The sequence below is a fragment of the Leucoraja erinacea genome, chromosome 17 (genome assembly GCF_028641065.1).
Source record: "Leucoraja erinacea ecotype New England chromosome 17, Leri_hhj_1, whole genome shotgun sequence".
NCBI classification, from domain to species: Eukaryota; Metazoa; Chordata; class Chondrichthyes; order Rajiformes; family Rajidae; genus Leucoraja; species Leucoraja erinaceus.
The window spans coordinates 6,851,391-6,870,582 of NC_073393.1; the positions used below are offsets into that span (position 1 = coordinate 6,851,391).

The 19,192-nt window shown below is 39.4% G+C and overlaps 1 protein-coding gene across 2 annotated transcripts in view; it reads right to left on the reverse strand.

Annotated features, from left to right (window-relative positions):
- rpgrip1l (RPGRIP1 like) overlaps positions 1 to 19,192 on the reverse strand; it is a 112,289-nt gene that overhangs the window by 62,079 nt on the left and 31,018 nt on the right. For both annotated transcript variants that reach the window (XM_055648433.1, XM_055648432.1), the window contains exons 8-14: positions 16,698 to 16,803; positions 15,663 to 15,809; positions 14,996 to 15,069; positions 10,794 to 10,933; positions 3,260 to 3,366; positions 2,943 to 2,993; positions 1,387 to 1,566 (exon numbers count right to left, since the gene is read on the reverse strand). In XM_055648433.1, the coding sequence (XP_055504408.1) occupies positions 1,387 to 1,566; positions 2,943 to 2,993; positions 3,260 to 3,366; positions 10,794 to 10,933; positions 14,996 to 15,069; positions 15,663 to 15,809; positions 16,698 to 16,803 (805 nt within the window). The remainder of the gene's footprint in view (positions 1 to 1,386; positions 1,567 to 2,942; positions 2,994 to 3,259; positions 3,367 to 10,793; positions 10,934 to 14,995; positions 15,070 to 15,662; positions 15,810 to 16,697; positions 16,804 to 19,192) is intronic.

The window sequence follows — 19,192 nt, forward strand, 5'->3', positions numbered from 1 at the left end:
TTGGGAATTTAGAAAGTGGCTCAATCATAAAAATCAGAAACAAAGTCACATCTCGTCACTGATTTTCACTTCTTAGTACATGAAAAATGGATGAGAAATTTGCTCAAAATTACTTTCAGAGAATTTCTTGCTGATCTTTGGCCTCACTCACTTTGTGACCAGGTCTAAGAAGGTTTGAACTGTATTTGAAAACTGCAGTGCCAGAGAATGATGTACTATTTTCTGGCCTCAACATGCACTGGATTCTGAGCCCCCAACATATGCATAGAAAGCCAGCAAGGAGGATGTCAACTTGGCTTGCATGGGGAATGCCTTTTAAAATGTCCACGGGGTTTTAAATGTAATTTAAAAATATTCCTACAATTGTTTCATGAACCTTTATGCTACTTGCTTTTATTTTTTGCTTTTTCAGAAGATCATTCTAAGACAAGTCTTAGAGAGTATCAAGAATTAATAAAGTAAATCCGTGGGATCAAAATGATCAAGAAATTAAAAATCAAGGAAATCCAAGGGAAAGTGACACTTTGAATTCAAAAGTGGTTCAGGACTTGATAGTAAAGGTCAACAGGATAGTTAGCTTTATGGGCCAAGGCATGTCTTGAGTGTATGAAACAAATTAGAAACAATGGGCAGCACAGTGGCACAGCGGTAGATTTGTTGCCTTACAGCGTTGCAGCGCCGGAGACCCGAGTTCGATCCCGCCTACGGCTGCTATCCGTACGGAGTTTGTTCGTTCTCCCCACGACCGTGTGGGTTTTCTCAGAGATCTTCGGTTTTCTCCCACACCCCAAAGACGTATGGGTATGTAGGTTAATTGACTTGGTGTATGTGTAAATTGTCCCTAGTGTGTGTAGGATAGTGTTAATATGCGGGGATGGCTGGTCGGTGTGGGCTCGGTGGGCCAAAGGGCCTGTTTCCGCGCTGTATCTCTAAACTAAACTAACTGCCTGTTTATTCATAAAATGTTAGTGTTGTTATCAGGATCAGTTGGTCTGTCCTAGTTACTATCGCAAAACAAGCTGACTCTGATATTACTGTATTCAGATTCAGAAAATTTGCTCGCCTGAAATTAGGTATTTAAAATTGTCTCTCATTGTGCATTTAAAATCATAAACTTTAATCCACATGTGGCACACCTAATCAACAATAATTTCTGACTTAATATGGAAAATATGTCAATGCACTCATGAGGAAGAAAATGTCAACAAGCTGATGATAATGCTGAGGGTGAAATGACAGAGCATGTGCCAATTATTGTATTAATATTTCCATTCAAGTTTCCAGCCACATAGCTAATTTCTTCATGGCATTCCTCATTTGCACCATGTCGTAAAAATGGTATTATGTTTGAAATATTTGCTCTATCTTTTTAATGTAGAAAACTACCTGATAGTCTTTATTAATCTTGTATTGCATAAACAGCAGGTTTCTTGTCTTTTCAAGTTCCTGAACGGTCTCCGCGTGCGTTGCCTGAAGCTCTCGTATGGAGATCTCGGAATCCTTACTAATGCTGTCCTCCACTTTCTCCATAAATTCAAGATTTCCATTTTCCTGATGCTTACGAACCTATAACATAGATAAAAGTAGGCGACTGGGTAAAGACAAATCCTCCCTTCTAGGCAGCTTTGTTCGACTAGTTACAAACAAAATCAACTACAATTTTAATGGTCAAGTGGAAATTAGTGAAGAAAATCAAAAATGTAGACGCTGAAAATCTGAAATGATGAGAACGGTCATTAACAGGCAAGTGTGAATATCCAGAGAAAGAAATCACATTCTAGGATGAAAATCTTATATCAGAAATGGAGAAAGTTAGAAATTAAGTATGTTTAAGGAAGTAGGTTCACACAAAAAGGGACAGATGCAAAAAGGTGTCCGTGATAATAACGAAGGCAAGATGGATTTAATAACCAAAGAGATAATGAGCATAATGGGTTAAGTTAATAAACAACGGATACAAAGAGGAATTGCTGCATTATTACTAGCCAAAAGAGAGGCAATTGTTTTACGGGAGGCACAAGAGACTGCAGATGTTGGAATCTAGAGAAAACAAAATGGCTGGGGCAAGTAGCATCTGTGGAGACAAAGCAATAGTCAATGTTATGGGTTGAGGCCCTGTTTGAGGACGGGGAATTGTTATAATCTGCGATTGCTGAACTCATTTGGAAAGACTGTAAAACATGCATCTAAAAGGTTGAGATGTTGTTCCTCAATTTTATGTTGAGCTTCACCAAATGTGCCTGGCAGTACAGGGTAGGATGATTAAGAAAATCAAAGTGACAAGTGAACTTGCATATGAACAAGAGGGGCAAAGTGAGAGGAGCAAAGATTAAAGGAGATGTGTAGGACAAGGATTTTTTACACAGAGAATAGTGGGTGCCTGAAACGTTTTACCAGGAATGATGTTGGAAGCTTTTATGACTGTGGCATTCAAGAGGCTTTCAGAGAGGCACATGGAAATTCAGGAAACGGAGAGATATGGGTCGCGCAGGTAGAGTTGATTAGTTTAACTTAGCATCATGCTCAGCACAGTTATTGTGGGCTGAAGGGCCTGTGCATTTGCTACACTGTTCTATTACCTTATAATTCTGATCTGACCTTCAGATTCCAAAAAGATTGCAGTGCTTTAATAGTGAACAACCACTCTCAACAATACGAATATAAATATATGCAGAACTTTTGAAAATGCTCTAATTAATTGTTATTGTGTAAATTAAACACCAACTAAGTCAAAATAAACTAAATACCGCTTTTCTCTAACAAATTTTCCCTTCTCTTTTTGAGGTTTTTTGTTTATTTGGGCTGCAATAGGCACTTGAAGATCACCAATGAATTGGCCTCTTGAAATGCTAGTCACTGCAATCAGGGCATATAAGGGTCAGATTGTTATTAGACCACAGAGCAGACGTGAATTGGAAAAGGGATCAACTTCTTTACAGTACCTTTATGAGCATCAGTGCTTCACTAAGTTCAGCCACATCAATATCACTCTCCTGAAATTAAAATAGTCAATAAAAGGCCTTATTAAATGGAAATGAATAATACAGGCATAACTGAAAATGACATAGTAGATTCTCACCAAATATGACATTTGGCTTGAATATCATGAATAAATAAACTATCACATTTTTACATTCTCTTTTTTGAGGCTTTATGATGCATAAAACTAGTATACTTATGACATGCATAAAACATTTCAAGCATTCCACTGTCACAATCTAGCTGATATAAATTGAGTTCAGGTAGGTAAGCATCTTACTTTGGTGAAAAACTTCATGCGATCTTTTAGTTCATCCAACTGTTGCTTGTGTTCCAGATAGTGCAACTGGAGTTCTTTGTTCTCCTGGGAGAGTCGTTCGTTTTGCGCTGATTTTCGTCCAAGAATAAACGGAACGACGCAAAAGTAAACCCAGACAACAATGCGTTAAAATAAAATGTAATCATGACAGTGGTAAAGGAAATCAAGCATGCAGAAACTCAAATGCTGACCACAATTCCTTCAGAAACGCTGAGGGAAATTTTCCCCCAAGTACTGCATATATACAGCACCCTCCATAATGTTTGGGACAAAGACCCGTCCTTTATTTATTTGCCTCTGTACTCCACAATTTGAGATTTGTAATATAAAAAAATCACATGAGGTTAAAGTGCATTGTCAGATTTTAATAAAGGCAATTTTTATACATTTTGGTTTCACCATGTAGAAATTACAGCAGTGTTTATACATAGTCCCCCCCATTTCAGGGCACCATAATGTTTGTGACACAGCAATGTCATGTAAATGAAAGTAGTCATGTTTAGTATTCTGTTGCATATCCTTTGCATGCAATGACTGCTTGAAGTCTCAGATTCATGGACATCACCAGTTGCTGGGTGGCTTCTCTGGTGATGCTCTGCCAGGTCTGTATTGCAGCCATCTTTAGCTTGTACTTGTTTTGGGGGCTAGTCCCCTTCAGTTCTCTCTTCATCATATAAAAGGCATGCTCAATCGGGTTCAGATCGGGTGATTGACTTGTCCACTTTTTAGCTTTGAAAAACTCCTTTGTTTCTTTAGCAATATGTTTGGGGTCATAGTCCTGCTGTAGAAAGAACCGCCGGCCAATGAGTTTTGAGGCATTTGTTTGAACTTGAACAAATAGGATGTGTCTATACACTTCAGAATTAATTATGCTACTACCTGTACCATCAGCAGTTGTATCATCCACGACAATAAATGAGCCAGTACCTTCAGCAGCCATACATGCCCAGGCCATACCAACCCCACCATCGTGTTTCACAGATGAGGTGGTATGCTTTGGATCTTGGGCTGTTCCTTCTCTCCCCCATACTTGGCTCTTGCCATCACTCTGATATAAGTTAATCTTAAGGTAGACAAAAATGCTGGAGAAACTCAGCGGGTGAGGCAGCATCTATGGAGCGAAGGAATAGGTGACATTTCGGGTCGAGACCCTTCTTCAGACCGTTAATCTTAATCTCATCTGTCCACAAGACCTTTTTCCAGAACTGTGGTTGCTCTTTTAAGTACTTCTTGGCAAACTGTAACCTGGCCATCCTATTTTTGCGGCTAACCAGTGGTTTGCATCTTGTAGTGTAGCATCTGTATTTCTGTTCATGAAGTCTTCTGCGGACAGTGGTCGTTGACAAATCCACATCACAGAGGATCTGACATGGACAACACACGCTGCCACAATGGTGAGTAAGGCAAGGCAGCGCCTTTACCACCTCAGGCAGCTGAGGAAATTCAGAGTCTCTTTGAGGATCCTTCAGTGCTTCTACTCTGGGGTTGTAGAAAGCATCTTGTCCGGCAACATCACAATCTGGTTTGGGAACTGCTCTGCCCAGGACAGGAAGGCTCTGCAGAGAGTAGTGCGTTCGGCCGAACGCATTATGGAAAACTACACTCGCCCCCCTGCAAGACCTATACATCAGAAGGTGTAGATCCAGAGCCAGCAACGTTATGGGGGACCACTACGACCCCAGCAACGGACTGTTCCAACTGCTACGGTCAGGCAAACGCCTCCACTGTCATGTTGTGAAAACAGAGAGGATGAGGCGCAGTTTCTTTCCACAGGCCATCAGGACTGTAAATTCTTATTTCACAAGGGATTAATTTACTGTACTAATTTACTATTGAGTTGTGTCTTTTTAAAATCGTTGTTTTTTTTCTAACATGTAAAAATTGATTCTGTTCTACTTTGTTCTGTAGTTTTTGCACAATCTGCAGGCATTGTCACTTTCATTTCACTGCACATCTTGTATGTGTATGTGACAAATAAAGTTGATTTGACTTGACTTCTTTGACTTTTATTGGCACAACTTTGGTCCTCATATTGATAAACAGCAATAAAAGTTTCCAAAGGTGATGGTAAGACTGGTGGAAAAACTATGTGCTGCATCACACCTGAGCAATTACAAACACCTATGAAGCCATGTGTCCCAAACATTATGGTGCCTTGAAATGGAGGGGGGGGACTATGTATAAACACTACTGTAATTTCTACATGGTGAAACCAAAATATATAGATAGATAGATAGATAGATAGATAGATAGATAGATAGATATAATTTATTGCCATACAACCAGGGTCGGTGGAAATTTGGGTTGTTAGCAGCAGTACAATAATAAAGAACACACAACCACAATAAAACTGCAACACAAACATCCACCACAGCAATCATCACTGTGGTGGAAGGCACAAAATTTGGCCAGTGCTCCTCCATTTCCCCCCCGTGGACAGGACCAGAGTCCAGAGTCAGACCAGGAAACGGCTCTTCCTCACCGGAGACCGCGGCTTTAAGATGGTGTAGGCCGATCGGTCGAGATTTAAAGACTCTGCCGCAGCCAGAAGCACCGTAGACTGCAGGGCCGGCGGTCGAAGCTCCCCTCCAGGGGTGATGGTAAGTCCATGCCGGACCCGCGGTAGAAGTTGGCTGCGGGCCGGCAGTGATGGCTTCTTCTTCCCCCGGGTCCCCTACGAGGGATCCCGGGCTGTAGACGCCGCGCCAGCTGGAACTCTGCAGACCGCGGCTTCAGGCTGCCCGCAGCCCCGGGCCAGCGAAACGGAGTGCTCCCCTCCAGCGAGGGCTCACCCGCTCCACAATGAGAGTCCACGCTGCGCCCGCCACTGAAGCCCCCGGGCGCGTCTCCGGGAAAAGCCGCGCCGATCCTTGATGTTAGGCCACGGGGGAGGCGACCTGAAAAAACTCGCCTCTCCATGGACCGAAGCGGTTTACCCCTTACCCCCCCCACACCACCCCCCACACAAAACACACGAAGGAACATTAAATACATACTTTAAAACACACTAAAAAATAAAAAAAGGTTGAAAAAACTGACGCGCTGCTGACATGGCTGCTGCCAGAGCAGCGCCCCCTACATATAAAAATTGCCTTTATTAAAATCTGACAATGTGCACTTTAACCACATGTGATTTTTTATATTACAAATCTCAAATTGCGGAGTACAGACGCAAATAAATAAATGATGGGTCTTTGTCCCACACATTATGGAGGGCACTGTAGCTCTTAGGGCTAGCAGAATCAAGGGATATGAGGAGAAAGCAGGAACAGGGATGATCAGTCTTGATCATATTGAATAGCTGGCTCAAAGGGCCGAATGGCCTACTCCTGCAATTATTTTCTATGTTTCTATGTAACAAAATGGTAAACCTGTTCTTTGGAAGCAGATTTATAAATTTATTACAACGTAGGAAAATATTTCCCTCCCAATAATTTTATAGCATTTCTTCATGTGTTAAGATAAGCAATTAAATTTTCTCAGGCACTGCAAATAATAATTGTGATTTTAAAAGATAAGTATCTTCCACCCGAAAGTTTTAAAGAAGCTCTGCGCCTTGTCATAAACATTTCTTTGAAAAGCTGAAAAATGGTATTAGAGTAATCATGATATACTGTTTTCTTAAAATGATATAATAATCACAAAACGTCATTGTTTCATATGATTTAAGTGCAGGTGCAACATAGTTGATATTGGTTCACCTATTCTTTGTATGCTCTGCCTCATTTTCAATTGAAGGGAACATGGGTCGGTTCAAAAATTCAATTCTTATTCAGTTAATTAGGGACAATTCTTTCCAAAAGAAAGATAGTTTAGCAAAAATGATAAAAAAATATATATTTTTAGATTAATTTGTTCTGATCATGATTGTCTGATTCAACTTGTCAATAATAGATGGAACGGATAGTCCAGGGAGGCATAAACATAACCATTGTATCTGATTTACTGCCATAAAATGAGCCAAAATGGCACAATTTGGAAGGCAATCTACTCTGTACAAGTCCATCAGAAAAATACCTGGGCCCAGATCAAATCAAGCCATTTTATAGGCATTTGGATATTCATAAGGCTTATTCTAATATGAATGTGGCTGCCAAAAATGGCATTAGGTTCCTTACATATGTACATAAACATCAAATGAATCTCCATAGATTATTGAAATAACACAGAGTTTCATCTGCAGGAGACTACTACACATGAATACACATTGGTAATAATAAAATATAATATAATTTCAAGAACTGCTAAACGTGTTCATAAAAATAAATACACTGGAACATAAATGTATATCATGTAAAACAGTTAACATTTTGTAATCAAAACTCAAAAAAACTACAGATGCTGCAAAACTGAAATAAGAACAGAAAATACTCAATACGTCAAGCTGAATGTGTGGAACGAGAAATGGAGTTAACCTTTCAAGTTGATGGCCTTTCAAATACATTGTACCTGCTATTATTTACTTCGCTCAAATAATCAGACATTTAAACTCTGTAATTATCTATAAGGATAAATATATTTGTTAATAAAACTATCATTTCTATCTTGTACAATTTTTGTGAAGTCTGCTTTTAAGCTTTGTACCTACTGCCTGTACAGACTTTTTTATTTAAAGAATAATATATCATAATTATTCTGTACAGACACATACAATTAAAACCATGATACAACTTCAGGGTTTTATGATGCTGACAGTGCTCTTCTTGAATGATCTAACATGTTACAGATGCTCATTTCATAAACCACTTTAATCCCTTCTATTAAGACATAAACACACCAACGTTGTGGAATGCTGTGTTGCAAATGCCATTTTGGAAAACAAACTGGCTGTTTGGTACCTCACATCAATTTTACATCCTATCGTGTTGTCCTACAAATTCTACTGCCCATAAAAATGGGAATTTCTGTAGCAAGCTATACTATAGTGCAGTAGGCCTGGGACAACATGCAGTTTAGAATAGACCATCCAAATATCCACAGAGGCATTTCCTCAGAATCTCCTGCCATTGTGGAAAGTGGGGACCATAGTGGAAGTGGTTGGGGACAAACAAGTTATGGGAAAATGATCAATTGAAAAACTGACATTGGGGGAAAGGATGGGTGGAGGTTTATCATGGGGTGACTCTGAGGAAGAGACAAGGTGGACTAATGCAGAAATGAGTGTAGCCCAAAGCTGGGGAGATGATCAGTATGTGCCGCAAAAACATCTCAAGAGACCGGATATATTGGCAGGAAAATATTGGCAGGGTAGGAATGATTATGATATCCTACTACACAGGCAGGTCTTTGTTTTAGGTTTAATTTGCTGTGGTTCTGAACTGATTTCGCAAAGTTTGACTGTTTTCTTTGGAGTTGGTTTGAACGATTGCGAATAATAAATACCATGTTGGCACAATTTTCATACAATGGGCTTATGGATTTTTCAAAAACTTGTATGCAAGACAAAAGTTAACTTTAGACTTTAGAGGTACAGTGTGGACACAGACCCTTCGGCCAACATAGTCTGCGCCAACCAGCAATCAACCCGTACATTAAAACGATCCTACACACTAGGGACAATTTGCACAAACCAATTAACCTGAAAATCTTTGGAGTATAGGAGGAAACCGGAGCACCCAGAGAAACCAAAGGACCACGTTCAAATTTCGTATAGACAGCACCCGATCTCAGGATGGAACCCGGGTCTCTGGCGCTGTAAGGCTGCAAGTCTACCGCTGCGCCACTGTGCTGCCCTATGTTTTATCTTATGGTATCTTTATACTTTAACATTTTAGTCAGGTTTAACTATGAGACCAGCTTTTTTAATGAAAGATCCTTCCACCTGTAATGATAACTGTTTCTCTTTGCATAGATACATCCTGAGCTGTTGATGCTCCAGAACTTTTTATTCGCATTTCACAATTACAGTATCAACAGTTTTTTTCTTATTTTCATTAAGTATAATTATGCTGTGCTGGAAAGATTCTACAAACTGATATGAAAACAAAGAAGCAATAGCAGTTATAAAGGTAATAAATAGATTTCAAACTTTATAACGTTGGCAGCTTTCTAAATGAAAAGGGAGTTTAACTTAACACCATTTTTTTGCATAACTTTACTACCAGCAATAATTAAACTGTTGTGTTGTGACAATTATTTTTGATGCTAACTCTATATTCTGGAAATTAACTTCTTATTTTCCCAGATCTTCGTATTTGGAAAAGACCAGGGATGAATGCAATATAATTAACTTTCATCCCTCCTGCATTTTCACTGTAATTTATTAATAGTTTGCTCTCTTTCTCAGTTTTAATGAAGGTCTTTGACCAAGAATTTTAACTCAGTTTCTCTTTCCGCAGAGGTTGCCCCGCCTGCTGAGCAACTCCAGCATTTTCGGTTTTTATTTCAAATTTCTGGCATTTGTAATTTTTTTGATTTTCAGACATGGGGTATTCGGTAATGACTGCCAATGTTCAGTTGTTTTCACAATTCCTGAGGAGAAGTATCCACACCTGCACAAAGCAAGACCCTGATGACGCTGATGCATGGGGGTGATGATTGGCAAGTAGCATTCACGTCACACATAAGTAAGCCAATTACTATTCTCAAAAGAGAAAGTGTGAGCACCTATCCTTATGTTCAATAAAATTACTACTGCTGATTCTGTTGCCATCAAAATAATATTGAATATCGCTAAAGAGCAAAGAAATAAGAGTGGCTATCCTGCAAGTGACCCTACTCCTGACAACTCATTGCCTTTCTATCAATAGGGCACGTCAAGAGTGTGATGGAATAGTCTCCACTTGCCTTCAGTAGGTTAGTTCCAAGAACACTCAAGGAGCTTAATACTATTCAGCACAAAACAGCGTACTTGATTGGCATCCTGTCCACCACAAACATTCATATTCTCTCCAACGGTGTTCTGTGGCTGCAAAGTAACCCATTATAAAATGCCATGTCGTGACCTACCTGTGCTACTTTGGCAGCATCTTCCAGCATGTTGGTATGACCATACCAAGGAGGATAAGAGTAACAGACAAATGGGAACACCATTGCTCTGCAAGTCATCGTGGCTTGGGAATATATTGCCAACCCTTCATTGTGGAGGATCTAACTCCTGGAACTCCCAACCAAACAAAGGTGGTTCACCATCACTAGAAGGACTGCAGTAGTCCATGAAAGGCAGTTAATCACCACCTATTCACAGCCAATTTGTGATTGATAATAAATGCTGTCTTTGCCAGTGACACCAGTATCCGCTAAATGAAGAAAAACAAGTTCTGTCTAAGATATTAGCTTCTGAAAGCATTGTGAAAATGTGTTCCTCGCATGGGCAGCATACAATGAACCAATAGTTTACTACCCACATGCATTGTTTTTTTCACTGCTATAATTGAAGTTATTTACAATAACAAACAGATGTAAGCAAACAGGAAACATTGAAACAATCATCCCTGTGGTAAGCATTTGTGTATGCAGATTTTGCAAGCTTCATTTATTTCAGATGCAAAGATACCTCTTTCTAGTTTAATTTTGTCCAAGATATCATTTTTGTCAGCCAGGTCGGATTTTAGTGCGGTCTCGAGCTGTACAATCTGTAATTTCAGCTGCTGCTCCTTCAACTTCCACTGTTGTTCGTTGGTCATGTCAAAAGCACTGTAACCAAACATGTGGCATGTGAGGAACTATTGGATGTAATCCTCCACAGAGAATAATAATTAAAATAAAAAAGCCTTAGTGGCACAAAGACTGCTGTCATCATGTCTCAGGAATTAAGCAAACATATGCTGGTCTGCTGCTGTTGAAACCAAGGCGCCTTGCTCAGACTGCGGTTAAATCACATGAAAGGGTTTGTGGGATGAGCAAAGGGACTGGCCTTAATTTAGAGATCTATAGCCAGAAAAAAATTGGCATCACTTGGATCTGTGGGACAAGGAAAGGAATTCAACTATAGACTCCCAGCTGAATACATAGATCCAAATTATCCAACAACAGGGGATATGCAAAACCATACAAGTCCTTATATTCCCTCAATATAAATAACACTCACCATCCACCTGATTGCTTTTTAAGGGGTTGTTAGGGATGCAGCTGCTGGTTGAAAGGAAATGAAACCACAAAGCACTAGTGTTTTTAAATGCCTGAGACATTGTGGCCCGTAGAATGATTGCTGTGCATGTAAAATGTGGCATTTGTCTTATTAAGAAAGATGGCAAAACCAAGAAACATTGTTCAATGGAAGTTGTTTTCTGACATGCACTTAAAGGAAAGAAAAATGTCTCTGCAGATGAATAAGACTGAATCAAAGTGAGCACAGGTATTTATAGTTATATTAATAATTAGAAATGATTCACGAGAAAAATAACTTCAAAAAATATAAATTTCCCCTCTCCTGCATCAATAGATTTGGTGAAAGAGAAAATCAGTGTAGTGCAGACTAAAGGTGATGGAGAATGGAGACTAAGAAAGTTGAACAATGAAAAGCTTCTGTACACAAACGACTCTCTTGTGAGATAAACATGAAAATTAGGTTAAAAAAAAAAGGTATATGGATGCAACAATGTATCATAAAAATGTCAGTCTCTGAAAGCAAAATTGCATGGAGATGTCCATGCTATAGAGGTAGACAAAAATGCTGGAGAAACTCAGCAGGTGAGGCAGCATCTATGGAGCGAAGGAAATAGGCGACGTTTTGGGTCGAGACCCTTCTCCAGAAGATGTTGTCAAGCTGGAAAGGGTACAGAAAAGATTTACGAGGATGTTGCCAGGACCAGAGGGTCTGCGCTATAGGGAGAGGTTGAGTAGGCTGGCACTATTCCTTGGAGCACAAGAGGATGAGGGGTGATCTTATAGAGGTGTATAAAAACATGAGAGGAATAGATTGGGTAGATACACAGAAACTCTTCCCCAGAATAGGTGAATCGAGGACCAGATGTCATAGGTTTAAGGAGAAAATATTTTTTTCACATAATGGGTGGTAGGTGCATGGAACAAGCTGCCAGGGGAAGTAGTTGAGGCTGGGACTATCCCAACATTTAAGAAACATGGTACATGGATTGGACAGGTTTGGAAGGATATGGACCAAACGCGGGGGAGGTGGGACTAGTGTTGGGACATGTTGGCCATTGTGGGCAAGTTGGGCCGAAAGGCCAGTTTCCACACTGTATCACTCTATGACTCCAAGTTCCTTTCCAAATGTAATTGGTTTCAACTGACAAAATCTAAGCTAGTTTATATTCATGTTAAAGGAGAACTGCATTCTATTCAATATTTTTTTGAAGAGCTGTTCTGGAAGATAACCTACATCAGTGAAATTTTCATTCAAAGACAATTACATTATTATTCTCTCTTCTGTCATGTTTGGAACGATTGTGGTTTGCTTGTGCTTTGTGGCCACATCTGTCCAGTGTTTTCTGAATACAACCAAGGGATGTTTGCAACTTTTTGTCAAGAGCCAAAACATTGCTAAACATTGTATGTAATGCAGGCTATCTTCTTTAAGAACACAATGACAGAGAGAGGAAGGAGTAAAATGCAACTGTACATGGCAATTCTGCCAATTGTCAGCCTTATGTGATTTAGAACATTGCCATTTGAAGTATGGTTGAATTATCTTTTTACAGAATGTCAGTTTTTTGCTTTGATACTATGATCCCACATAACCATTTGAAAAGGGTAAATAGCTAAACTAAAAGCCATAAACACAAAATTTAGTTGCTCAATTTAAAAAAAATACTAACCAAAATGTAAAACAAAGTAAACAAGAATATATTTAAAAAAAACCTTGGACTCTTATGAAAAAGGTTAAAACTGCATTGAAATATATAGAAATTATTTTTCAGATAGGTCAGTTTAGTTTACTTTAGTTTATTGTCACGTGTACCGGGGTACAGTTAAAAGCTTTTGTTACGTTAACCAGTAGGCGGAAAGACAATACATGATTACAATCAAGCCATTTACAGTGTATAGAAGTATGATAAGGGAATAACGTTAAGTGCGAGGTAAAGCCAGTAAAGTCAGATCAAAGATTGTCCGAGAGTCACTAATGAGGTAGAAAGTAATTCAAGACTGCTCTCTAGTTGTGTTAGGATGATTCAGTGTTTAAAAAGACCTTTAAATTTAGGGATGGATATTTAAATCCTTATATCAGAGTAAACCTACTCCCATGCACTCACCAAATTTTAATTGGAATGTTTTTAATGTCCAGTTTGCCATTTTGAATTCAGACTACAAAATATTAGAGGGAAATGACTATTGCTATCAATCCTAGAGAACCCTCCTACCAGTGATTACTGTAGAGAGCAGTCGATGAGAATGTCACTACCCAGAACATTGTCATCTTCATTGCTGAAAAATGGATGCAAAAAGTGAGGGAGCATTATGAGGAAGTTTGGAGATGGGAATAGAAGCAGCCTAATGATCTATATCTAGTTTTAAATGATGCCCCCATTCTCTTGAATCCCCTTTTAGAATATAGATTTAATTAGTTATTCCAAAAAAACCTTCAATCGTCTTAACCATCTTAATTAGATCTGCTCGCTGACCTATCAATTTTGAGGAAATACAAATCAGATTTATTTAACCAGCCCAGATAGCTTAAAACTTTAACTCTGATATAATTTTGATAAATCTGTGCTGTTTCCTCTCCAAGGTTAATCCATATGTTCAGCAGGAGTTCCACTTTCAAATCTGATGCAATTTTCCTGTTATTGATCGAAATTCTTGTACAACATTCTATTTCTTGCATTGCCAGAGGAACAGGCCCAGCAAAGGCCATTCATGGGACAACCATATTTTCCTCCTGGGGTTTCTGTCACATATTCCCTCCCTTTTCAATCCTCCCCTAATTGCCGACCCTCTGACATCCTTGACTCCATGATGCGGGTCCACTGATCACTCCCTGGTGACGTTTCAATAGAGAATGGGTGCAGGAGTAGGCAATTCGGCCCTTCGAGCCAGCACGGCCATTCAATGTGATCATGGCTGATCATCCCCAATCAGTACCCCGTTCCTGCCTTCTCCCCATATCCCCTGACTCCGCTATTTTTAAGAGCCCTAGGTTTCAGGTCTGAAGAAAGGTCTCGACCCAAAACATCACCCATTCCTTCTCTCCAGAGATGCTGCCTGTCCCGCTGAGTTACTGCAGAATTTTGTGTACATCTACCATTTATTTTTTAATTGAAACTAAACTGGATGAACCTTACACTTTCATCAAATAAGGTCCATCTATTGTAAGAATAGAAAGATGAAAACAAAATTCCATTGGCTTTAGCAATTTTCATTCAGAATATTATTATTTGGCATGGCTTGCCAATTAAAAATATTGTACACAATGGAGGAAGAAAAGTAAATTCCAAAGAGGTTTAACTACTCTTGAGCCATTGTTATAGCGGCAGATTAATCAAATGAACAGGAGAATCTATGTACAAGTTTGCTTGTATTCTATCTCTGTGGAATCTCAACAGAGTTATGACAGAAGTCTGGAATGCCCACCATGAAATACATTTCAGAACCACAGCTTATAGATATATTAAACCAGATATCACAAATGACAGAAATGAGTTGGAACACGATGATTTAATCCCATACATCCAGTTGTGAGTAACTGAGCATTTATGTACCAGGGCAAAAGAACAATGAACATATGTATGGATGCAGAATATATTCATGAAGAACATGATACATAATACATGAAACTAAAACTGTAAAATTAGGTACCTGTTATATAATTTGTCATAATTTTCCTTCAAAAGATCTCGCTCCTTTTGTAAATCCTTGACTCTCTCTTTTAGCTGAATGAAAAATGGATTACAAAGCCACAAAACAATAACAAGATGGATAAAACAAAGGTTGAATTCTGTATATTTTTCTTACAAATGCTGAATGTTATATTTCTCCCGTTTAAACTGTCTCCATCTTTTAAATCTAATTTCCATAGCTGTTTCGTACACTTATAATTCTTTAATCAACACTTCTTAGAATTAGTTTATGGTGGATTTTTCATGCTGTTCACAGCGATTTGAAAAACATAGCAGAAATTTGTCAGTTTTCAATTTGTCACCTAACGTGTTCAAAACAGTTGTAATAAAACAAGATGGTGTAAAACTGTTTTAAACTTGACAAAATCAATGCTCCTTTTAATTAGAATTTCCAAATGAGCCTAATATGTGTTTAACCAGATGCTATCATATTAAACGATAGAGGGAATTAAAATATGTGCTCTTATTTTTAGGCTTAGATTAATTACTTAACTAAATTAACTATTTTAAGACATTACTTACATTCAAAATGAGATTTAGAACCATTAATGTTTTCAATATATCTTTTCACTTACAATCGCAATTCCCTACCTAATATATATTTTGAAAGAAAATAACGAAAATACCTCTTCAGATGTTTTCTGCGAAAATGAGGTTGAGTGCAGCTGATTTTCAAGACATAGGCACTTAGAACGTTCTTCTTTCAGCTGTGCATTCAGTTCATCAACTTTATTCATTAAGGCATCGTGACTGGCTTTCATGGTTCTCTGGTTCTGTAAAACAATACATGTTCAATAACAGTAGAGTTACTGTACATTTCAAAGTTCTGCCATGAAATCTTGTAAAAAAGATACAAGGAGATGTGAGAAAAAAACATCAGTTATCATCTGGAATTCACTGCCTACAAGAATACTGGAAATAAAAATCATTAATTGAGGGAATTGAAGTGACATTTGAGAGCAAATAATTTGCAGGACTATCGGGGGGAAAAAACAGGGGAACACAACTGTGGGATTGTACTATTCTATAAGAGTTGGCATGCATTCGATAGGCTAAATGACTTCCATCTTTGTTGTAACAATTTTACAATTCTATGAAATACTTCAGAGGCTCGAAAGACATGCAAGTCCTATAAAACATTGAGGGTGAAGCCTGTTTTGTGCAAAGCTATTTTGCAACAACATCCATGAGACTCAAAGTTATACTGCAAACGAATCAGGCCTGGTAACTGGGTAGATAGAGATGGTGGACAGTATTTTGGTCTCTTCAGGTAGTTTGGAGCATGCCTCAACTATTTTGTTGACACCTGAATCAGTGCAAGTGACCTGTGCAGTTCAAAGGCCATTCAGATAAAATGTAACACCTGGCTTGAGAAATCTGTGCTGAATACTTCAACTTTGAGACATAAATCCCGTGTACGAAATTAAAAAAAGTTACTGCTTCTCAAGTAGCATTTCTAGAATAAGACAGATTAAATGAATGCAATTTATTGAAATTAATGGCCCTGGTACTTCACCTTCTATGTTTTAAATTATGTTACTTTATAAAGGATTTTTAAATTAAATTTGCAAAACCGTGGTTCCTCGACCAGTTATGTTACCGTGTAAGAAATGGATTATATTTTTAGAAATCTGCATTGCTTCTGATAATTGAACTCTTACCTCCTGGATTTGCAAAAATTTCCCCTCCAAGACAGTCAAAGAAGCTGCTTTATCCATAAGTTGCTTTTGTAGCTTTATCATCTCTACATTGTCCCTGATAGTTGTCCTATAATGTAGGAAAAAAAGAACGTATTATACTGTGAACGGAGCAGAATCGATTTTCCATAGCATAAACCTTGGATGTGTTTTTTTTAATGTAATCTTCCGCTCAAAAGAATCAAAACTTTGTTCATCCATCCTTGTCTGCAGGGGAACGTGCAGTGGTGGGATTGTGAGCAGGCATAAGGATCCCAATGATTATTTGGTAATAATGAGGTGCATGCACACCTGTAGAAAGTACAGTGATGGATATGTTTGAGTTTTAATTTTAAAGAAGCAGCATGGAAACAGGCCCTTTGACTCATTGAGTTCACGGCGACCAGTGATCACCCGTCGACAGTACGTCTATGTTATCCCACTTTCACATCCACTCCATACAGGCCATACAGAATAAAGGGCAATTTACAGAGACCGATTAACTAACAAACGTACACGTCTTAGGGGTTTGGGAGGAAATCAGGGCGCCCAGCAAAAACCACGTGATAACAGGGAGAACGTACAAACTCCACACAGACAGCATCCGAGTTCAGGGTTGAACCCGGGTCTCTGGCGTTGTGAGGCAGCTCGACCAACTGCACCATTGTGAAACCCTGATCAATCAAGTCATATAAACAAGTCACACAAATAAACAAACTACCCGTGAATGATAAGACAAATATTTGATAACTAACATGCCTAATGTGAAATTTGATCTGGTTTAAATGCAGCTCTTCAATTGAGTTTAATTTTAAGTCATTCTGAGATTTCATTGTAACAACTATGTGGCATTTTGAAAAGGAAAAATTGTCATGTCAACATATAACACTTTATATCTCATGAAAATGACATTATTGGTGAATTTTACTGCAAACCTAAAAATGTTTTCATGTGGAGAGATAATACACATCGGTATTAGTAGATGATGGTTTTGCCAGTTGCTGATTCTTAGGGGTAACTAGATCAAGGAGGACCCATTGGGCCCTATTCCCCCAATGCAATATTCCACCACTCACCCCTTCCCCCAACGCAACCTGTTCCCCCAATGCAACCTGTTCCCCCAACGCAATATTCCACCACTCACCCATAGCCCCCAACTGTGCAGGCGTGGCTCATTACCCCTCATCCCCAGCACTCCCTCCCCCTCCTCTTCACCCTCCCTCCCCTTCTTCACCCTCCCTCTTCTTTATCAACTCCTCCTACCCTCACCCACTCCCTCCCTCAGCTTTCCCCCTACCTTCAGTCATTCCCACCCTAACCCCCTCGTCTACATCTATCTCCCTGCTCCGCCACTCCTCACTTCTATCTCATTCCCCCACACAACACAATGTTTAAATATCATTTCTCCTCCTCCCCTTCCTAACTCCCTCCCTCACCTCTCCCTTCCCGTACCCTCAGTCGGCGCTCCCGGAGCCGATCAATTGACCCCACTTGGGGGGGGGGGGGGAGAGAGAGAGAGGGGCGGCGCTCGCCCCCCCCCCCCAACCCACCCTCCCACAAGGAAAGTTGCGGATTTTGTTTTGTAAATTAAACCTCCCCCCTATTCCCCCCCCCCAAAATAAAAAAAAAACCCACGTGGGGGGAGGGGTCGGCGTCGCGCTCATCTCTCTCCCCCCCCCCCCATCCCACAAGGAAATTTCACGAATTTTATTTTGTAAATGAAACCTCTCCCACATTCCACCTCACCCCCCACAATGAAAACCACTTTTTTTTTGTAAATTAAACCTCCCCCCAAGAACTTGATTAAAACTTGATCTTTTTTAAAATCTTACTACCTCCCTCCCGCCCTAACCCCTCCCTACCACCATTGAGGTGGAAGCTGCTGATCCCATTCTGATGTAATTGTGGGCTGGAACACTGCTCATGGGCAGTTTATGTAAATTAATCCCATCGTGATGTCATTGTCGGGTGGAGCACGGCTCACGGGCAGTTTATGTAAATGAGATCCCATTGTGACATCATAGCTGCTAACTGCGACTGATTTTTCTCAAACTGGATTTAGTAAAGTACAAAAATGTGAATAACTTGTAAAATATAACATCAATCTAAACAAAACTTGATACACCACACCGCAGGACAATGGTGAGTAAGGTGTTCGATAATTGTAGCGCTATCTGGTACCGTTTTGGCGTAATTCAGGGCATGACAAACACCCACGCACGCACACACACCCACACACAGACAAGATGAGAGTTTTAGTAATATATAGATGATCTGATTCTATTAATGAAGTAGTTAAATAGCAAAAGAAGGTGACGACAAGACAGCTGATTAATGAGTAGGAGTTGACATATTATTGTGCTATTGACAACACTGTCGAGGACTGCCCAGAAAGGAGTCAGAGCTGGGGCAAGATGCATGTCTGGCATATCAGCATGATGATTGTACAATAAACAAACTTAATTGACTAAGTTAAACAG